Here is a 22,229-nt window from a genome sequence, read left to right as displayed (position 1 = left end):
CGGGTGGACTGAGATCCAATGCCCGATTTGGGTCAGGAACGATTGTATTAAGTGTGGAGCTGCACAGGCGCGATGGATGCTATCTGATAAAATGTAATGTTGTTCCCTAACTTAGCTTTCCCTGCTGTATAACCGGGAAGCATATCCATCCCAGAAGCAGTTGCCGCTCATAAAAATAAAGACTTCCATTTATATAGCTGCTTTCTCGAAAACAGGATGCTCTTTCGAGACAATTAACTACGTTTTGGAGTGTTATCGCTGTTGTAATGGAGGGAAACACGGCAGCCAATTTGTGCACAGCACGATCCAACTAACAGCAACGTGATACATGACTAAATTATATTTTAGTGAAGTTTGTTGAGGGATAGATATTGAACAAACAAAGGGAAGAACTCCCCTGCTCTTGATCGAAATAATGCAATGGGATATTTTACATCCAGCTGAGAGGAATTGGACACGGAGTCAGTGTGGGCTGTTTGTGGGGAATGTAAATCCTGACACTGATTCAGTGTTCTACTGAAAATCTTTTCGATATTCGGTATATAATGCCCAGCAGTATATCGGCAATCAAAGTCAAGGTAATTTTGGGTAATGTACAGAAAACACGGATTATTAATGATGTATTATATTTTACACAGCTGGATTCAGACAGGAAAATAGGGGAGGAGTCAGTCTGCTGCTGGAGGAGGCGTGTGACTCCCAGTCCCCATCCCCCTCTCTCTCACACACACACACACACACAAACACACAGGGGACCGGACAGTTTAAATAGCGGGACCCAGCTCCAGGTTCACAATCAGGAGGCGGTGTTGCGGCGCCGAGACACCTTCCCGAGTCAGTTACACCGAGAGACCCGACGATGGGACTTGCCCCGTGTCTCTGTTTGGTTCTGGCCTGCTTCACCTGTGAGTATTCCTCGCTGCTTCCGTGACACAATACAAGGCGGCTTCAGATATTGTGTTTTTATTGCTATTCATTGATGTGAATGTTCTCGAAAGTAATTACAATTTATTTCATTCACTGACAGATGTCCAGTCCGAAATCGTGCTGACCCAGTCGGCTTCTGTGTCGATGAAGCCCGGAGAATCTCACAAACTGTCCTGTTCAGTGAGCGGGTTCAGTTTGGACAGCTACGGCATGCACTGGGTTAAACAAGTTCCCGGGAAGGGGCTGGAGTGGCTGCTTGCTTACTATAAAGCGTCCAGTAGCACAAATTACGCGCCTGGAGTGGAAGGTCGGATCATCCCTTCAAGTACATCTTCCACAACCTACATCGAGATCAAGAATCTGAGAACCGAAGACACCGCCATGTATTACTGTGCAAGTCACCCACAGCGACCCGAACCCGTCTTGGGCTCGGACAGAAACTGAACGAGAGCAATTGCAGCAACTTCCATCCAATTCTAGGTCAGTAACGGTGTAAAGTATATCAAGAGATGTGTTTAACCTAGATTGCAAGAATGTATTTGCTACAGCAACAAACTGTTTAAGAATAAAATGCACATTAACTAACTTTGTATAGATGAAGATGGTTTATCGTTACTGTGTCCAGGATTAACAACGAGGATTCAATGAAAGCTTTAATATTGTAAATATGGGTAGGATTTTGGTCCATTTCTGCGCTCTCAGAAAGAATCATCATTCGACAATCAAAATCTGATAAACCTTTCTGTTGATTGAGCAATTTATTTTCTGCCAGCGTTAATCAGAGAATGAGTAGAGTATTTGTGCGGGTCCCTGCCACTGTGGTACAACTGGGGGGTCACGGTGCTGTACACGGCGAGCGCCTCGTACAAAAACCCCCCACACGGAGTTTGCTCACGCCTGCGATCATTGCCACCGCAAGAGATTCGAAGCAAACGAGGCTTGAAAACAAGCAATGGGTCGAAGTAAAATAGATTATTAAAATGACCAGCACAGCTTGAAATATCTGGCTGCTGCACTCCTATGGCAGTCGGAATGAAGTTTTTTAGAGCACTGTGCAATTTAGTCTCTGTATTTTACAGTTAACTGTCAGCTGAAGTATTTGGCACGGTGTGTCTCACTGTGGTACAGCGGGTGGCACAGCAATTACTGTCAATACAAAAACCCCTCAGCACTAATTGAGTAGTCTGGGTCAGTGCTCGCTTTCACAATCCACTGTATCTGCAGTGAAGTCCTATTTATGTCCAGCACTGTCCTATCAGCACAGTTTAATATGGATAAACTGATCATTATTCATTGATCAGTTGGTAATTTCATGAACTGTTCACGGGTTGCTCTGTGAAATATATAACACCAGTGCATTTATAAAGAGTGATCAATATTCATTCATACATTTACCATTTTATGAAGATCCATTGTGGGTTTCCTTTGCCTCTGGGATATGATTATTTAAACTAATGATGGATTGCTGTCTGTTTTACGCAGTGCCGGTTATTGTTTGACCCAGCCCCGGGAATGTAACACTGTGACTGCATGGACTACTGGGGACAAGGCACCATGGTGACAGTGACAGCAGGTAAGAAACATTCACTCTTTCAGTAACTGTAGAATTTGTGTCTCAATTTTTTATTTCTGTTTATTTCAATAATTCATTGATTCACTAAAACTTGGGTTCGCTGGGTTCTGTATTGAGTTTTTTTTTTGCTATCTTTCTGCTGCAATGCTTTTAAGAAATTAAATTGCTTCTCCACAGAACATGTTGTTGTGGGATTGATCCCCAGATTGGTGTGATTTGGTGTTTACATGCTGATGGGACTCTGTTCCTGGGTTACTTTAAACACCCACTGGTTGTTAAATCTTTTGGTGTTTCTGCAATGCTTAGTATCTGCAACATCTAATTGTTGCATGTTTTCTGATCAAATGCAAATATTATATTTAAATGTGTTTGAAAGATTGTTATAGGCAGAAACAGAAACCTTTAGATGTTATAAGTAAATGTAAGATATTTTATTGTATTTTGTTTGTGATAATTGCAATGTCATTTATTGATCAAAAGTTGACGAATGCTCATATATGTGAAATGTTACTGTAATGAAGAACTATATAATTAATATATTTGTGATATGAATCAGATTGAACTTAATACAAATTAATAGAAATAGCACGCAATAGCACAACAATATCCTTTATCAATATTAATAGATTAACATGATCTGTCTAATCACAATTCTGCTCTAATTATTTTATATTTCTATTTATTTCAATAATTAATTCGTTCAGTGATAGACAGGTTCGCTTAATTCTGCATTGACATGTTTTGGCAATGTTACATTTGATTCCGCTGAAACTGTTTATAGAATTAAGCTGCTTCTCCACAAAACATTGTGTTGTTGGGTCCAGCCGCTCAGTGCTGTGGTTTGCTGTTTCTCTTCTGAGCAGAGAGTGAGCCTGGGTTACTTTGAATAACAAAACTTTTGTGAAACTGTTTGGCTTTTGTGCGATGTTTATCTGAATGACATCAAACTGCTGCAAGTTTTTATGATCCGTTTAAAACAGTTTCAAAGATAATTGTAGGCAGACAAATAGTAGGTTTTATAAATCAAAAATCGTTACAAAATAATGTTCTCCATCTTATTATTTAAGTGAGAATTACAGGTTCAACTATTAACCTATGCTTTATTGTGCACACATTTAATACATGAAATATTACTGTAATTTCGAAATTTACGATTAAAAATTTGCAGGTTGAAGGGCAGTTAAATAAATATAACTCAAACAATTATAATGCGGTAATATTGCCCAATATCACTAAATATGTGTTGCAATTAATATCCTTTTATTAACCATTATTCGCATCCCACAATTCTGCTGCGCACTGGTCCCAGTTAACATGAGCATGAAATTTTAGAGGCTGGCGACAATTTCTGATTAGGTCTGAAATGATTTTAATAACAGCATACTGATTCCACCGCAGTTCAAGGAGGGTCTGAAATTAATTATCTCCCTATTTTACACTGATCCACAACAGATTGCATTCAATTATCAATTAAATGCTAGTTGTAAATTACTGTTTGTAAATGTCATAAATCTGACCGGTTATTAAATTCTAAAATTATGTAATTTCTTCAATTAAATGTTTTGTTTCATAGCGAGACAATTATCACTAAACTAATCTGAACCGTTTGTAAGATGATAGCCTGAGCGTTAGACGTCGCTGCCAGTCAGAGCATTGTTTATATGATTCTATTTAAATTCAAGGAAAGTTCAGACTGACAGACACACAACCCATTCAAAGTCAAGCTGATTAATTTAATTACCATAAGGTCAATGTTATTTTTGAATTGAATAACAACATCCAGTCTCCCATAGCTGTGCTGCATATGGAGTAGAAATATAGAGAGTGAACACATTACATTTAACAGTTATGTTTAACTGTGGTTCATGTTAAATTGATGAACAAAATCTCTCCTCCATTTGCTCATTAACTGTCAGTGTCGCAGATGGCCTGAATGAATTCTTCCAGCCAATATTACGTTGATCATTCTGGAAAGTAGTTCCAATAAATAGCTTAATAATTAACTTACTGGCATTGGGTGAATTACAGGAGTAAAATATAAAAAAGATTCTCTATGTTATTAAATAGCGGAGTCTATGTTGCCGACTGCACACTGGTCTGTTGCCTGTTACTTCATAAAATATATTTTACAGTTAAGAATGAGGATAATGTTTAAACTGGAGGGCCCTGATTTAGAAAACATACAGCGTTACAGCCCAGCGATAGTTAGTGAGATGTAACAACGGCCAGACATTGAACTATTTAAAATAGTCCACTCCTAAATCCATCATGTGAAATCCACTCTGAGAAAAGAGGGAGTTTATGTTGTATCAGAGACTTCAGAAACATGCAGAGTTTACATGTGTCGCTAGAGAGCGGGAATATATTGGAAGCTCCTGATCATTTTAACTTATTCAAATGTGATTTGAATCAAGTAAACATAATATATTAGTCTGAATGTCTTCATCTATTACTATGATTCTTAATATGTTAAAATTGATAAGTGCCATATTAACTTAACTGAAACGCTAATATGTCACATGTTACGAAGCAGGAACAGGATTAAAATGAATATTAACTAATTTTATTATAATGCAGTATTAGATCAGCAAACATCAATATTACTTTAGAGTATAATATCAGTGTGAACTGATTAACCATTAATGACCTCCCACAATTGCATTGTATACTGGACAGGATTACAGTTACTGCAACATCTCTAGGGTTGGCGAGAATTTTAAATTATGTCTAAGATTAACTTAGTAAACAATACTTGTCTTACTCAGTTTTGTTCAGATGGATAAGGTGTCGCCGCAGATTTTAATGAATTAACTTCGTGTTTTGCCTCGATGATTTTACAGGTTATATTTAATTCTAAAATTATATTGAACCAGTGGCTAATCGGTTTTCAATGTAACTGTTTCTTGGTTTGTTAAATTCCTACTCTGAAAGGGAGTCCCGATAAAATGCAGCAAATTACCATGGAATGTAGATTATTTCGATATAATTGTTTTCAGGATTTGTACGATTGTAGAGATGGAGGGAGACATGATTGGAAGTCGAAGAATGTTTTCCAAATTAATATCAGTTTAATTTTTTTTAAAACGTGCACTTTTGAGATGATCGGAAATTGACAAGAGACCAATTGTAAATCAGCTTTATTGAAACTGACAGATGGAACCGATCTATCTGCTGAGAGCAAGATTGTGCCTGTTCTCTTTCTGTGCGCCTGCTCACTGTGTGAGAATCAGGAGCCCTCCTGATTGGCTGTAAACCTTCCAGTTTGTCCTCTTGTATTTCGTTGAGTACAATTCGACTCATTTATTTGAGAAGCTTGTATCTCTGAAAAATGTGACAGTTTCAGGTTAAGTTTGAGGAGGCACCTCACAAATGGGACCAATAACGCAATTTGTGGCATTCAGAAGCAGAAGTTCAAAAACACTTCTGTTAAACTGTTGAAGGTGCTTTAATCAGTTTCTAACCCATGCTATACCTGTCCCGGGAGTCCTGATGGGACAGTGTAGAGAGAGCTATACTCTGTATTTAACCCCTGCTGTACCTGCCCCGGTACTGTTTCGTGCAACAGTGTAGAGGGAGCTTTACTCTGTATCTAACCGGAGAGACCTGCCCTCGGAGTGTTTGATGGGACAGTGTAGAGAGAGATTTACTCTGTATTTAACGCATGCTGTACCTGCCGTCGGAGTGTTTGATGAGACAGTGCAGAGGGAGCTGTACTCAGTATCTATCCCATGCTGTACCTGCCCTGGGAGCGTTTGATGCGGCAGTGTAGAGGGAGACTTACTCTGTATCTCACCATTGCTGTATCTGCCCTGGGACACTGGGAGTTTTGGATGGGATCGTGCAAAGGGAGAATGTATTCTTTATCTAACCCGTGTTGTAGCTGCCCTGAGTCAGTCTGATTGTGCAATGTATAAGGAGCTTAACTCTGTATGTAACCCGTGCTGTAACTGTCCCGTGACTCTTTGATAGGACAGTGTAGAGGCAACATTTACTCTTTATCTAACTCGTGTTCTGTCTGCCGTGGTAGTGTTTGGTGGGACAGAGTAGATGGAGCTCTGCTCTCTATTTAACTAGTGCGCTACCTTATCTGGACTGTTTGACAGTGCAGTATTGGCATGGCTTTTCTCGAAATCAATCCCTTGATACAGCTGAGCATAGAGTGCAGAGCGAGCTTTACTCTATATTATTTTTAATATAACAGACCTGAAAATGCTTTATCCAGGGGCATTCAAGCAGCCTTAATTTGTATCCAACTAATAAAGTTCGAGTTAGCAAGGCAGATATGTTCAAATAAATATTTCCATTGCTCCAATGAAACAACAATGCCTTAATTGAGTTTAACCTTATTGCAAAATAACTGCTTCATTTTTGATTAATTGATAAACGTTAAACATTTTGAGTATCAGATAATGATTGAATGAGATTGGTCTGATCTTGAGTTCAATTTCAGAACAAACAGTTTCTGGAAAAGATTGAAATGGTCCAAAAAGCAGCGCCTGTTCTGATCTTATGGTAGGCTGGAAGTTAATTTGACAATTTAACTGGTGAATGTCGAACTCCTGCTTCAAATAACCATCATGGGAACGTTATGTTTGAAATCAGCATTTCGTTCAATTGTTTTTTTTTAATGCACCAGGTAGGGACAGACGCAGGTCAGATGCAGATGTATGACTGGGTCACAACACAAGGCACACAGTAACTGAACTGCATTTCTGTGAAGCATTTAAAGAAATACATTCAGCCTGCGATGAATTGCCATTCACAATAATCTTTCAGACTCTAACGGTATCCAATTGAATCGTTTGAGCCAAATTTCTCAGTCCCTTTATTTTAACTGTCCCATTTCACTATAACAGAAAATAAACATAGATCTGATAGAGGTGTTCAACATGATGAAGCTTTTCTAGAACTTAACCCTCTCTTTTAAAAAAAAATCCCCTCATTTTCCCTCTAGTTCTTTTGCCAATTATTTTAAATCTGTGACCTTTGATTAACGACGTACTCATCAGTGGAAATCGTTTCTCCTGACTTGCTTTGACAAAACCTCTCTCAATTTAAATACCTCTATTCGGCCTCCAATTAATTTTCACTGCTTTAATACACAACCCCAGCTTTTCTAATCTTTCCACCTAACTGAAGTCTCTGGTCCTTGGTATCATTCTGGGGCCTTGTCATCCTTTCTAAATTGTGGAGGTCAGAATTGTATACACTACTGCATCCGATGTCTAACCAGTGATTTGTAAAGGTTTAACATGACACCCGTGATTCTCTATTCAAGGCCCCTTTTACAATGGCAATAACGCATACAATTTAGTAAACTTCTTATCAACTTGCCCGGTCACCTTCAAAGAGATGTGAATATGTACTCCCAGGACCCTCTGCTCTGGCACCTCCCTCAAATTAATGCCTGTTAGATTATATTGCCTCTGCATGTTATTCCTCCAAAATGCATTAAATTGTATCTGTCATGTGCCTGCCCATTTCACCAATCTGTCGATGCACTCCTGAAGTCCGCTGCTATCCTGCTCACACATTCCCACGTTGCCAAGTTTGCCTCATCCGTGAACTTGTAAACTGTATTCCCGATAACAAGTCCAGGTAATTTATATATATAACAGGAAAAGCAATGTTCTTCATACCGATCAATGGGCGACCCCACTACTCTTCTGTCAGAAAAAACATCTGTTCACCACTGCTCGCTGCCTCCTCTCCCGCAGCCAATTAAATACCCAAGTTACCTCCATCCCTTTAATCACATGTGCTTCAATTTTCCGAATAATTCTTTTATGAGATTCTTTATAAAATGCCATTTGAACATCTATATATAACACATCCATTGCAACAGCATCATCGACCCTCTCTGTAACTTTATGGTGTAGACCGAGATTTCATTATCTGACCAATACACCACAGGTGTTTCAGTAATCCGCACAAACCAGAATCGAGAGATACCCATATCAGCAGTAACCAGGTTTTTTATCCTTCCTAGCATAGACCCGGCTGATAACCAATCGATTTATAATGTTTAAGTTTTGCCAATATTAGGTATTTAGAGAAGAAAACCTGTCCTGATGTTTAAATTATGTTCGGTTCGAACAACAACAACAAGTGATTGCAACGTCCCAGAAAGCAGTGCATGTTCTCACTGGCGGGAGGCTGGACAATAATTTGTATAATTAAATGGAGCTTTTAAAGAGCATCGTTCCATATAACCGGCTTTGGGAACCGTACATCATTCGGATTATTTCATGGAGTGATTGGGAAGAGGAAGGTCAGGAGACATCCAATCAGTAACAGGGGACAGATCACAACTCATACTGCATCGCTCTTCCTCCAATTCGGAGCAGGAAAGAGATAGGCCCGAATCAATCCCGATTGAGATCAAACTTGAATCCGAGATATCAGGCTGTGCAAAAGTTCCCGGTTCAAATCTGAGCGCTGAAGTAATCAATTCACATTTTAAAGGAGACTTCAACCATTTATTTGAACGTCCTATATTTTCCTGGGAACAAAGAAGATTTAGATGAGGTCTGATAGAGGGGTTTTGGAACTATGAAGGGTTTTATGAAGGGATTCGGGAAACATATTTCCCAGGTCGGTGAGTTGGTGAGTAAATGGCACTGATTGAATATCAGCAGGAAAGGAATGAAGGGAGAGGGTATTATTGTACTATTCTACACAGGTGCTGTTGGGACATGGGTTGTCCTATCAGAAAGAGGGCTGCATGCAGAATCCATAACAGCTTAATAAAAATTAACGTTTGAGAAGAAGATTGGGAATTGGAAGGTGAACGGGATTTGTGGAGAGATCGTTCAGAGGCGTGATGGGCCGAATAGCCTCCTTCCGTGCTTTAAAGTTGTATTATTTTATCACTCTCGGTCATGTTTATAAACATGCCGGGATTAAAAAAAGTTAATACAACTAGTAGATCTTGCTGTAGAAGTTGTGTGATTAGGATAATTCACCCCACCGACATTCAACCAAGTGTATCCCCTGAAAACAATAATTGTAATTATACAACGCGTTTAATTAGTGAAACGTCCCAAGACGATTCATACGAGCTTAAGGAGGTAAAATTTGATATCAGGCCACATAAGCCGTTTTCTTTAGTATGGTCAGCAGTGATTCTGGCAATTGACCAAAATCTTGGTCCAAGAGGTTAGTTTAAACAGCATCTTAAAATGGAGAGTTGACTTCACTTTAATATCATGGAATGGCCTGATTTCGTGCTGCTAATAAGATTATAAGAGCAAAAGGATGCAGGGAGGAACTCAGAATATATAATGTGAAATAATTTACTGTGAAAGTGATTGGAGATTGAGGGGAGAGTTCCATAATAGCAGGAAGAAATCCACGATACAATATCCCAGCATTCACTCCGTAAAAAGGGGCCTGCTGGACAGAAAGCCCCTTTAAGTCTCGTGACTATCCTTATGTACAGGACTGGAGTTACGTGGAGGCATTTCACGTCGGATCTCATAATTGCTAGTAATTCAAATGTTGATGTCGGGTTTGATCGGTAAATGATGGATTTAGTTTACCCCGTAGTGAAACGTTTAGTTGTTTGGTTATTTTATAAGCACTGATTACAGAGTCTAACTTGTCCACTTGGCCAATCTTTCCCAGCGACACCATCTGCTCCCAAACTCTATGCCCTGCTCTCCTCCTGTGAACAACCCGACACTGGCGGCCCCGTCACCTATGGCTGCTTAGCGATGGACTACTCCCCGGAAATCACCAGCCTTTCCTGGAGGACAGAAGAAGCGCCGATCACCACTGGATTGAAGACCTACCCGTCAGTCCTCAACAAGAAGGGAGCCTACACACTGAGCAGCCAGTTAACCATCAGCAAGTCATTGGTGGGGAGTCGCCCAATCTACTGCGAGGTTCGACGAGGTGGCTCGGTCTGGGACGTAAAAATGCCAGGTGAGTGCTGTGGGATACAAGGAAGGCAAATTGTGAAAAGCAGAGATGATATGTTCAACTTCTATACAACCTTGGTTAGACCAGACTTTGAGTAATGTGCACAGTTCTGGTCTCCATCTTACACTTCGAGTCATTGCACAGCTCTGGTCTTCATATCACACAGTGAGTGCTGCGTACAGGTCTGGTTTCCACATCATATTTAGAGTATTGTACACAGATAAGGTCTGCATAACATATTAAGAGTGCTGCATACAGGTCTGGTCTCCATAAAACATCTCAGTGTGCATTCCGATCTCCTAATCAAAATTCGAGCACTGCGCATAGTTCTGGTTTCCATATCACACTCAGAGTACTACGCACATGTCTGGTCTCCATATCACATATAGAGTACTGTACACTGCTCTAATCTCCGGATCATATCAACTGTAATGTGCATAGTGCTGGTTACCATATTATAAGAATGATACAGAGGCACAAGGACGACACCAGAACTGAAAAATTGCAACTGTCAATAATTGCTGAACGGAGTGGGATTCGTTTCTCCAGAAAAGGGAAGGCTGAGTGGTGATCAAATGGTGGTCTTTAAAATTATGAAGCGATTTAAAGGTTAAACGTAGATAAAATATTTTGCTTGAACAGGAGCCCGATATTGGGGCCATAAATATAAGATATTCACTAATAAATCCAATAGGGAGTCCAGGAGAAAGTTCTTCACCCAAGGAATTGGTAAAATATGGAACTCCCTGCCGCATGGAATACGAGGCGAACAGCATAGATGCGTTTCAGGGGAATCTAGATAAGTACACGAGGGAGAAAGGCATCTAAGGTTATGTTGATAGCGGGTAGGCAATAGGGAGAGAGGAAGCCCATGTGGAACATAAACATAGGCCTGTTGGGCCTTATGGTCTGTTTCGGTGATGTAGATTATATGCTAAAAACCACTTTAAAGTTCTTAATTGTTTGGAGTGTAACAAATAATCGCCATAAAATGTATTTTCTTGCAGGACCTGTGGTACATCATCCAGCTGTTATCCTTACCTTGAGTTCCAAGGAAGAAATCACCAGCAGCAGATCTGCAACCGCCGTGTGTTCAATCATCGATTTCCATCCAAAGTCAATGACCGTGAATTGGCTGAAGAATGGACAAATTATGAAATCGGGCTTCATCACCTCTCCCGTATGTGAGGTGAATGGGAACTTCTCGGCGAGCAGTCGCCTGACATTCTCCGCCGCGGAGTGGTTCGCCCACTCAGTCTATACCTGCCAGGTCTCTCATCAAGGAATCACCCAAAACCGAACTATCACCAGATCTCCGGGTAAGGGACACCGCCCCGGGAATTTCCGGATCACTCTGAGCGCTGATATCAGTCAGGGCTTTTATCGTAATTAGTAAAAAAGCACAGAACTATTTCTAATTTCTAATCATACAGTTTGTTTTTCCTTTCGGTGTAAGCCCTGACTGAGGATTCCTCACGGTTCATGACTCCATCACTTTGCGAAAGGTTGCCCTCTGCTTGCCCTTAGACTCAGCTTTATCCTGAGTTGCCTGAGCATATTGGGAGCGACAGTCGGTGTCTCCAGGCCTTTACTATGTAAGGGCCACTGCTAGAAATTGCTAGAAAGGGTGTAGACAAATAAAGTGACCTTGGCGTGCATGTCCACAAATCCCTAAAGGTAGCACGCCATCTAAATAAGTGGGTTAAGAAGGCAGACGGAATATTTACCTTTATTAGTCGAGGCATGGAATAAAATAGCAAGGAGCTTATGCTTGAACTGTATAAAACACTTGTTAGGACGCAGCTGGAGTAGCACGTGCATTTCTGGTCACCAGGTTACAGGAAATATGCGATTGTACTGGAACGGGTGCAGAGGAGATTTACCAGGAAGTTGTCTGGACTGGAGAATTTTGGCTATGAGGAAAGATTGGATAGTCTGGGTCTATTTTGTTTCGAACAGAGGAGACTGAGGGGAGACCTGATTGAGATGTATAAGATTATGAGGGGCCTTGATAGAGTGGATAGGAAGGACCTGTTACCCTTGGCAGATGAGTCAACAACCAGGGGACACAGATTTAAAGTAATTAGGGCGCGGTTTAGAGGAGATATGAGAGGAAATGTCTTCATCCAGAACGTCGTGTGGGTCTCGAAATCACTACCTGAAAGGGTGGTAGAGGCTGAAACGATCAGCACATTAAACAAATATATTGGATATGCAATGAACCTTCAGGGCTACGGACCAAGAGTTGGAAAGTGGGATTAGGCTGGATTGCTCTTGTTTGGCCGGCGCGGACACGATGGGCCAAAATTGCCTCTTTCCATGCTGAAAATATCTATGATTTTATGATCTGCCTTTTTAGAACACAGCATTCAGTTCTGGGCACCACACCGCAGGATGGATAAACTGGCTTTAGAGCGGGTGCAAATCAAATTCACCCGAATGATACCGGGCTAAAACGGCTAAATGATGAGGACGGGTTAGGCTTGTATTCCTTTGTGTAGAATGTGAAGAGGCGATGTAATTGAGGTGTTTACGTTGATAAATGGAACTGATGTGGTAGATAGCGAGAAAATATTTCCTCTGGTGCGGTACTTCAGAACCAGGGACAGAACCTTAAAAGTAGATCTACACCATTCAGGGGTAATGTCAGGAAGGATAATTTCACACAAAGTCTCGTGTACATCTGGAACTCTCTCCACCACCCCCCCCCCCGGGCCTCCCAAAGCTGTTGAGGGTAGGGGTCAATTGAACATGTCAAAACTGAGATTGATAGATCTTTGTTAGGCAAGGGTGTAAAGGGTTGCACAACCAAAGCGGGTAGATGGTGTTGAGGTAGATATCAGCCATGATCTGATTGAATGGCAGAACAGGATGGATGGGCTGAATGGACTTCTCCTGTTCCTATGACTCTATTACTGTTCTGCGGTTATATTCCCTCCTTACTCTCTCTCACTAGACATGATAAAAGCTCACTAATGACAGAAATTTAAAAAAAAACTACTTCACATCAGTATTGCAATTTATTCCCCATGACAAAAGACCCCTTGAAATTCCCTCCCCACGACCTTTTACTTCTGCTCTGCCGGGGGGGAGGGGGCGGGGGGCTACTGGTTCCTGCACATTTTCATCAACCCCAAAATCACAAGACACCAGAAAATTAACTTTGTTTCCTGTTGCAACTATAATCCTGGATTTGATTTAACACTCGTTTTGAACCAGTGTAAATTCCATGTAGAGCTCTTCATCCTGGGGGTGAAGCCATTGTACTGAGCGGAAATGCGTTCGGGCAGTAGGATCGATAGACGGGCGTAAAGGAGCAAGGATTTTCGGGACGAGCGCTATTCAGTGCATAACACAATTGCACCCAACTTTATTCAATGTTTTATGCCGGGTCTTTGCCTCACAGCCGATCACAGGTGGCTCTGGGTGCAAATACACAGGAAATGTTAAAGCGTCTCCCGGGATGGTTGCCAATTCGTTGTCCTTCTAATAATGATGGTTGTTAAGCAACAACGAGAGGTTAATATCTCAAAGGTGATTTATTCTCCTTTTGGGAGTTAAACAGAATGCTGCTATCCTGACTCTGGAGATGAAGCTTTGCTTGACTTTCATTTCTGCTTCACAGAAGATTCCTCGTGCAACGATCCAAAAATCACTCTTTCGCCGCCGTCACTCGAGCAGGTCTTAATGGAGGCGACAGTGACCTTAACCTGCATCGTGTCGAATGCTCCTTTTGGAGTCACCGTGTCCTGGGAGCGGAAAAAGGACATTTTGAAACCAGGGAATCACGGTGAACCGGGAGACGGCGACAGTGTGATCAGCAAGTTAGACATCTCGACACAAGACTGGCTGAGTGGGGATGTGTTTGACTGCGTGGCGAGCCATCGGGATATGCACACTCCGATCAGAGGTTCCATCCACAAGGAAATGGGTGAGTGGCGTGATTTTAGTAACACGTGAGAGGCTGTGACTATTCCCGGTGCTTGTGCATGGGCCAATTCGTTCAAATAAGTATATTAATAGATTACTTTGATAATTCAAATGGTAATCCCACGAACTAAATACTCTGGGATATGGGATGATGCATTTAAGGGGAAGTTAGATAATTGCAGGAGGGAGAAAGCAATAGAAGGACATGTTACGTGGTTTAGATGGTGAGCTGGGAGAAGGTTCGTGTGGAGCATAAAAGTTGGTATGAATCAATTGGCCGAATGGCCTGGTTCCTAGCAGTGATTCCTGTGTAATTTTCCAGTACAACTCTTCAAGCTCCCAGCGAGAAGGATTTTATTCCATTCTGTTCTGGGCTGAAAAACTGGACAGGCCACAGAGGCGAAAAAGGGAATCCTTTAAAATTCAGCGCAAACCACGTATCTCGCACATTTAACCACCGGTGTCATTGTCTCTGGAAGTCTCCAGTTTATTGATGTTTATTGTAATTGATCTGCAGCTAACGATCCGCGGGAACCGGCCGTGTCTGTCCTCCTGCCCTCGGCAGAAGAAATCTCCGCTCAGAGGTTGGTCAGCCTCACCTGCTTAGTGAGAGCTTTCTCCCCGCGAGAGATCTTCGTCAAGTGGACCGTCAATGACAAGCCGGTGAATTCGGGCAACTACACGAACACCGAGGTGAAGACGGAGAACAGCAGCAGCTCTTTCTTCACGTACAGCCTGTTATCCATTGCAGCCGAGGAGTGGGCCAGCGGTGCTTCTTACTCCTGTGTGGTAGGACATGAAGCCATCCCCTTGAAGACCATCATCAGAACAGTCAATAAATCCAGCGGTAAACCCAGTTTTGTGAACATTTCTCTTGGTCTGATGGACACCGTCAATGCTTGTCAATGAGAATCTCTCGATTGCATTTCAGTTCTTAAATAAAAACCAATAAAGGCCTTTTCTTCCAATCGTGAGTTACACACACAGCCGCTCAATTAATTTTGTTTCCCATTTTTGACAAGAGGCGGGCTGTTAATGTGAATCAGAATATCTGTCGGACTTGGGCACAAAGCTTGTACAGCCAGCGCTCCCAGCTCAGATACACCACAGTTTGGAGACAGAGTGAAGCTCTTTCATGACAGGATTCCTCAAAGTAATTTCAGCAACTTTCTTCCCACTGGCAGAACCTGCAAAGTTCCATTTTCCGACAAACAAATGCAGCACATTTAGATCTATGTGTCATTGTTTCTCGTGTTGTCCATCCCTTCAGATTTGGGGCCGGTTTTAATTGGCAGCATCGCACCCTCTTGGATCTGAAATGAGGGCGACACGGGAACAGGAACTGTACCTCCCACTGCCCCACCAGAGAGAGAGAACAAGTCAATTGTTAACCCCCTGTACCACCGACTGACCCAACAGAGAGAGAGAACAAGTCAATTGTTAACCCCCTGTACCCACCACTGACCCACCAGAGGGGAAAGGTCAATTGTTAATCACCTGGACCCCCCACTGCCCCACCAGAGGGGAAAGGTCAATTGTTAACCCCCTGTACCACCCACTGACCCACCCGGGGGAGGGGAAATGTCAATTGTTAACCCACGGTACTGCCACTACCCCGCCAGAGAGAGGGGAAATGTCAATTGTTAACCCCCTGCAACTCCCACTGCCCCAGCAGAGCGAGGGGAAAGGTCAATTGCTAACCCCCTGTACCCCCCCACTGCCCCACCAGAGGGGAAAGGTCAATTGTTAACCCCCTGTACCCTCCACTGCCCCACCAGAGGGGAAAGGACAATTGTTAACCCCCTGTACCCTCCACTGCCCCACCAGGGGGAGGGGAAAGTTCAATCGTTAACCCCCTGTACTCCCACTACCGCACTAGGGAGGGGGGAAAGGTCAACTGTTAACTCATTGTAAGACCACTGCCCCAACAGAGGGAGGGGAAAGGTCAATTGTCAACCCACTGTACCTCACTCTGCCCCACCAGAGAGAGAGTGGAAAGGCCAATTGCCAACCCCCTGTACCTCACACTGCCCCACCAGAGAGAGGGGAAAGGTCAATTGTCAACCCACTGTACCTCACACTGCCCCACCAGAGAGAGAGTGGAAAGGTCAATTGTCAACCCACTGTACCTCACACTGCCCCACCAGAGAGAGAGTGGAAAGGTCAATTGTCAACCCCCTGTACCTCACACTGCCCCATCAGGGGGAGGGGAAAGGGCAATTGTTAACCCCCTGTACCTCCCACTGCCCCATCAGGGGGAGGGGGAAGGGCAATTGTTAACCCCCTGTACCTCCCACTGCCCCATCAGGGGGAGGGGAAAGGGCAATTGTTTACCACTGTACATCCACTGCCCCACCAGAGAGAGGGGAGAGGGCAATTGTTAACCCCCTGTACCTCCCACTGCCCCATCAGAGAGAGGCGAAAGGGCAATTGTTAACTGATTGTGTTTCAGATCCTCCAACACAGTGAGGGGAAACGGCAATTGTTAAGCCACTGTACCCCTCAATTCCCACCAGAGAGAGATACCCATCGTTGAATTGTTGCATTCCGTCGCCTGACGTCACCTGGCGTCTCACGCTGAAAACATTTACACAGAGCGGGGAAGAATGCGTGCAAAAGTGAGTGCGTGTGTTTTTGTGAAAGTTCACGCTTACACATAAACACACAGAGACTTACACATAAACACGCACATAGGCACACTTACACAGGATATTACACGTGCCCAGAATATAATACACACGTTTATTGTCTGAACCAGTTATTAGTACTCTCTTAAAGTTTGAATGACAGCAAAAATACACACACGCACCCTAACACTAAACAGACAAAAACACACGCATTAACACACATACACACACACACACGCACACACACATGCACTTACACTCGCATAAACACACACATCAACACAATCCCACTAACGCATAACACACACACACACATTTACATGCGAACACACACATTTACACATAAGCGCACACATGCTTACCCCTAAACATACACAATACTTACACATAACCATACACACACACATGAAAAACACACACGTGAACGTACTTATACAAAACACAGACATTTAAACATAAATACACAAAATTTCATACAAACACACAAAGACCGACAAGTAAACGTACACAAGCGTACGAAAATAAACACACACTTACACTTAAATATAGATACATAGAATCGCGCATTAACACCCGCAAACTTGCATATCAACATTACATTAACACACATCAACACACAAACACAGACTAAACCAGAACAAGTGATCGTCATGCACATATATGTAAACACTAAAGTGCACAAAATACATCAGGCTATCGATGAATATAGAATTAAAATACACTCTTGGAACAGTCTCCCAACCATTATATTCAATAAATCATTTCTGATGTCATAATATCTCACATTCCTCTATTCTGGTCCTTCACACACACTGAATTAACGTTCTTAGTTGGAAACTGATGCAAGTTAATTAAGTTCAGAACACTGACCGTCACAAACTAATCAAGATTATAACTCACATCTGACGTCTTACACTGCCCCCTTGACAGTTTCCAAATAATTAGGTCGCTAAAACTATTGTTAAAATAATCGGTATCGCTCAGTAAACCTCCCTCGATATTACATCATACTATTCCCGAACGGTAAATCCTATGAAATTGATACAAAATCAATGAGCGTGTCACATTGAAGGAAAACTGTCAAATTTTCCAACACGGACGTAGGAGGATCATAAAGGTAGAGCGACTGTGGAATTAGGAACACAGATAAATTGTTGAGAGTGATTAACTTAACACAGGGCATACATTGAACATCAAGTTAGAGAACAAACTAATACCTTAAGGAAATAAAATAGAATATATAATAATAATATGATATTTTGGATTAGCAAATGTTCTGAATATTTTCCTCCTCTACATCTCCGCAGATTCCTCAGATCACATCTGGGATGAAGACTACGAGGGCCAGAGCGGCAACATCTGGACAACCGCTTCCACATTCATCATCCTGTTCTTCCTGAGCATGTTCTACAGCGCTGCCGTCACTCTGGTGAAGGTGAGAAGATTCACTGCATTCGCTTCGAGCTGACTGAAGCGGTTTGCCAAATCTCTGAACGTTTCATTGATAAAAACCCTGAGATAATTGCCCCAAAGCACTAAAGCCCTGCTTCAATCTTTTATCCCTCTTTTACAGGTCAAGTGATCGGCTGGATCTCGGACGCCGTGGATTTTCCTCATCTGGTTATTAACATCACTGTGTCCTGAAAATAAACTAGGTCCTCTTGGTGATTCCCGGATTCAATTGACTTCAGTTTTTTCGTCTCTGTGTTTGAGAAGTGAGATATTCGTTGCTATAATGTAAATGTATCTCTGAGTTTCATAATTGTTTGAATATCTCATGTATAACGAAGTCACTTTTCTCATTCATGATTCACAATTATTCCCTTCGCTTTATGTTGAACTGTTTCTCTCTCCCTGGTGTCTGTTGCAGTTGTACAGATAGCTGGCAGCTCAGGCCGCGTGTGTTCCAGGCTCAATGTGACGCTCATTTGTTATATTCAATTTGTGTTAACATTTTAAAAACGTCTCTGTAAATTGTTCGATGTGAAATTGTTAATAAATCATGAATGATAAATGGAATATGTTGGACTTTGTTGAGTTCCATTCTCCAAGGCTCATTCACATCGTTCCCTTTCCCTATCACACTTTGTTTTATTCCCCTGAGAGTTATTCATCACCCGTCCTGTCTGAGTTGTGTTTGAATCCAAGTCCCTTCGGTGAAGGAGCCGCTGCGCCACCTAGTGTCCGATCATTGTAACGACACAATTCCCCCAGCCTTTTTACGTTGTGCTGCAGAGGCGAAATGACTGCACAGCGAACAGGCGGATCATGCAGTCTCTTTTAATATTATGGTCCTTCACGTGCCAGGTGATGCTAAAGAGAAATACTCTGATGCATCAACGTCTGATAGATTATAGAACGTGTCAGAGTAAATCTCCTTTTAAACTGTCCCATCAAACACTCCCAGGGCAGGTACAGGGGGTTAGATACAGAGTAAAGCTCCCTCTACATTGTCCCATCAAACACTCCCAGGGCAAGGTACAGGGGGTTAGATACAGAGTAAAGCTCCCTCGACACTGTCCCATCAAACACTCCCAGGGCAGGTACAGGGGGTTAGATACAGAGTAAAGCTGCCTCTACACTGTCCCATCAAACACTCCCAGGGCAGGCACAGCACAGATGAGACCCAGAGTAAAGCTCCCTCGACACTGTCCCATTAAACACTCCCAGGGCCAGTACAGCACGGGGATAGATACAGAGTTAAGCTCCCTCTACACTGTCCCATCAAACACTCCCAGGGCAGGTGCAGCACTGGTTAAACACAGAGAAAAGCTCCTTCTACACTTTCCCATGAAACGCTACCAAGGCAAGTACAGCACGGGTCCGATACAAATTAAAGCTCTCTCTGCACTATCCCATCAAACACTCACAGGGCAGGTACAGCACGGGTTAGATCCAGAGTAAATCTCCGGCTACACTGTCCCATCAATCACTCCCAGGGCAGGTACAACACGGGTTAGATACAGAGTAAATCTCCGGCTACACTGTCCCATCAAACACTCCCAGGGCAGGTACAGCACGGGTTCGATACAGAGTAAAGCTCCCTCTACACTGTCCCATCAAACACTCCCAAGGCAGGTACAGGGGGTTAGATATAGAGTTATGCTCCCTCTACACTGTCCCATCAAACACTCCCAGGGCAGGTAGAGGGGGTTAGATACAGAGTAAATCTCCGGCTACACTGTCCCATCAAACACTCCAAGGGCAGGTACAGGGAGTTAGATACAGAGTAAAGCTCCCTCTACACTTTCCCATCAACACTCCCAGGGCAGGCACAGGGGATTAGATACAGAGTAAAGCTCCCTCTGCACTGTCCCATCAAACACTCCCAGTGCAGGTACAGGGAGTTAGATACAGAGTAAAGCTCCCTCTACACTGTCCCATCAAACACTCCCAGGGCAGGTACAGGTGGTTAGATACAGAGTAAAGCTCTCTCTGCACTGTGTCATCAAACATTCCCAGGGCAGTTACAGCACGGGCTAGATACAGAGTAAAGCTCCCTCAACACTGTCCCGTCAAACACTCCCGGAGCATGTGCAGCATGGGTTAGATACAGAGAGTACAGACCCATCTACAATGTACCAACACACTCCCAGGGCAGGTACAGCACGGGTTAGATACAGAGCAAAACACCATCTACACAGTTCCACCACACAATGCAAGGGCAGCTACAGCACGGATTAGATATGGCACAGAAAGTCCAGGGAGCTCAAACTCTGGGAGTGACACCTAATGCCTGGGGCCTATGTGACAAACAGACAGTGGTTCCATTTATACTGTACACACACAGAAAGCAAAGAAAGAGACTAAAGTTGGAGAGACATTATTTGAGAGAGAGTTTCGGGATCACACAGCGTCTGCAGGTACATTTGCAGCCTTCTGCCCAGTGAGCACCGCAAGATACAGGCAATGTGATAGGCGGGAAAATTGCAATTGTGATGTCAGACTAGTGTATGGAGAAAGAGTCAGACTGAACACTGTGAGCTCAAAGTAAAGTGTGACCTGAATCTTTTATTGCAGGTCTCCAGAGAGCCTCTCCAACCTGTGAAGCCTTCTGAAATGTCTGTGCTCCCAAGGGATTATGGGATCCCTTGGCACTCCGGGGAATGCGCCTACTGGTGGCTGCACAGTGTAAATACAAGCCCACATTTCTAACAACATTCTCCCGCACAGTATAACTATTGACAATGGGAGTCGATCTGGGGCCCTTATTGTCCTGGTTGATCATCTCGGTGTGAAAGGTGGTGTAGGTGAATCATTTGTTGGGCGCTCGCCGGGCTGCTGTGCAGCTGGCCTTGCTGGGCTGCCTGGTGTGTTGTGCCCTGCAGGGCTGCTGTGGGTGATGGGTTCTGCTTCGTGGTCAACGTGGTGTCATTTCCCACTGGTGTGTGTGTTGGTGCATCAAAAAAGGTAGGGTCCAATGTGGGTTGCTCAGGATAGTCCGTGAATCCGAGTTTGATTTGGTCCAAGTGTTTCCGGTGAATGAGTGCATTTGAAAGTTTGACCCGACACACCCTGCTCCCCTCTTTGGCCACGATAGTGCCGTGATGCCACTTGGGACCTGGTCCATAATTTATTACAAATACAGGATCATTGAATTCAATCTCGCGTGACACATTTGTGCTGTAATGGTGCGCACTTTGTTGAAGCCGCCTGCTCTCTTCCTGTTCATGTATTTCAGTGTGTACTAACAAGAGCCTTATCTTAAGTGCTCTTTTCATGAGCAGTTCAGCAGGTGGGATCCCAGTGAGCGAGCAGGGTCTCGTGCGATAGCTAAACAGGACTCGGGATAAGCGAGTCTGGGGTGAGCCTTCAGTGACCCTCTTCAAGACTTGCTTGATGGTTTGCATTGCTCTCTCTGCCTGACCATTGGACGCTGGTTGACACGGCGCAGATTTGACATTCTTGATCCCGTTATGGTTCATGAATTCTTTGAACTCAGCATTGGGAAAACATGGCCCGTTGTCGTTCAACAGAACATCGGGTAAGCTGTATGTGGCAAAGATGTCCCGCAGGCTTTCAGTGGTGGCAGCAGACTTGCTAGCCGACATTATCTCACATTCAATCCACTTGGAGTACGCGTCTACAACCACAAGGAACATTTTACCAAGCTTGGGCCGGCATAGTCGACGTATACCCTAGACCACGGTTTGGAGGGCCAAGACCTTAAACATAGAGGCGCCTCCCTGGGTACATTGCTTAACTGCGAGCATGTGTAACATCTGTGAATGCAGGACTCTAAGTCCGCA

General features: G+C 43.2%; 1 gene segment (V, D, J or C); it reads left to right on the top strand.

Moving 5' to 3' along the window:
• Positions 1-2,413: 2,413 nt before the first annotated feature.
• Positions 2,414-18,415, top strand: LOC139241362 (Ig heavy chain C region, membrane-bound form-like; the record flags this gene model as incomplete). The annotated part of the segment is given in 6 exon segments: positions 2,414-2,500; positions 10,127-10,426; positions 11,431-11,742; positions 14,049-14,354; positions 14,871-15,200; positions 18,288-18,415. Coding segments are annotated over 6 exon segments (1,419 nt in total), but the record flags the coding sequence as incomplete, so codon positions are not given.
• Positions 18,416-22,229: the final 3,814 nt, after the last annotated feature.

This window comes from Pristiophorus japonicus, unplaced genomic scaffold, assembly GCF_044704955.1.
Source record: "Pristiophorus japonicus isolate sPriJap1 unplaced genomic scaffold, sPriJap1.hap1 HAP1_SCAFFOLD_105, whole genome shotgun sequence".
NCBI lineage: Eukaryota > Metazoa > Chordata > Chondrichthyes > Pristiophoridae > Pristiophorus > Pristiophorus japonicus.
The sequence above is the reverse complement of the archived record's forward strand: the minus strand, read 5'-3'. Positions and strand labels throughout refer to the sequence as shown.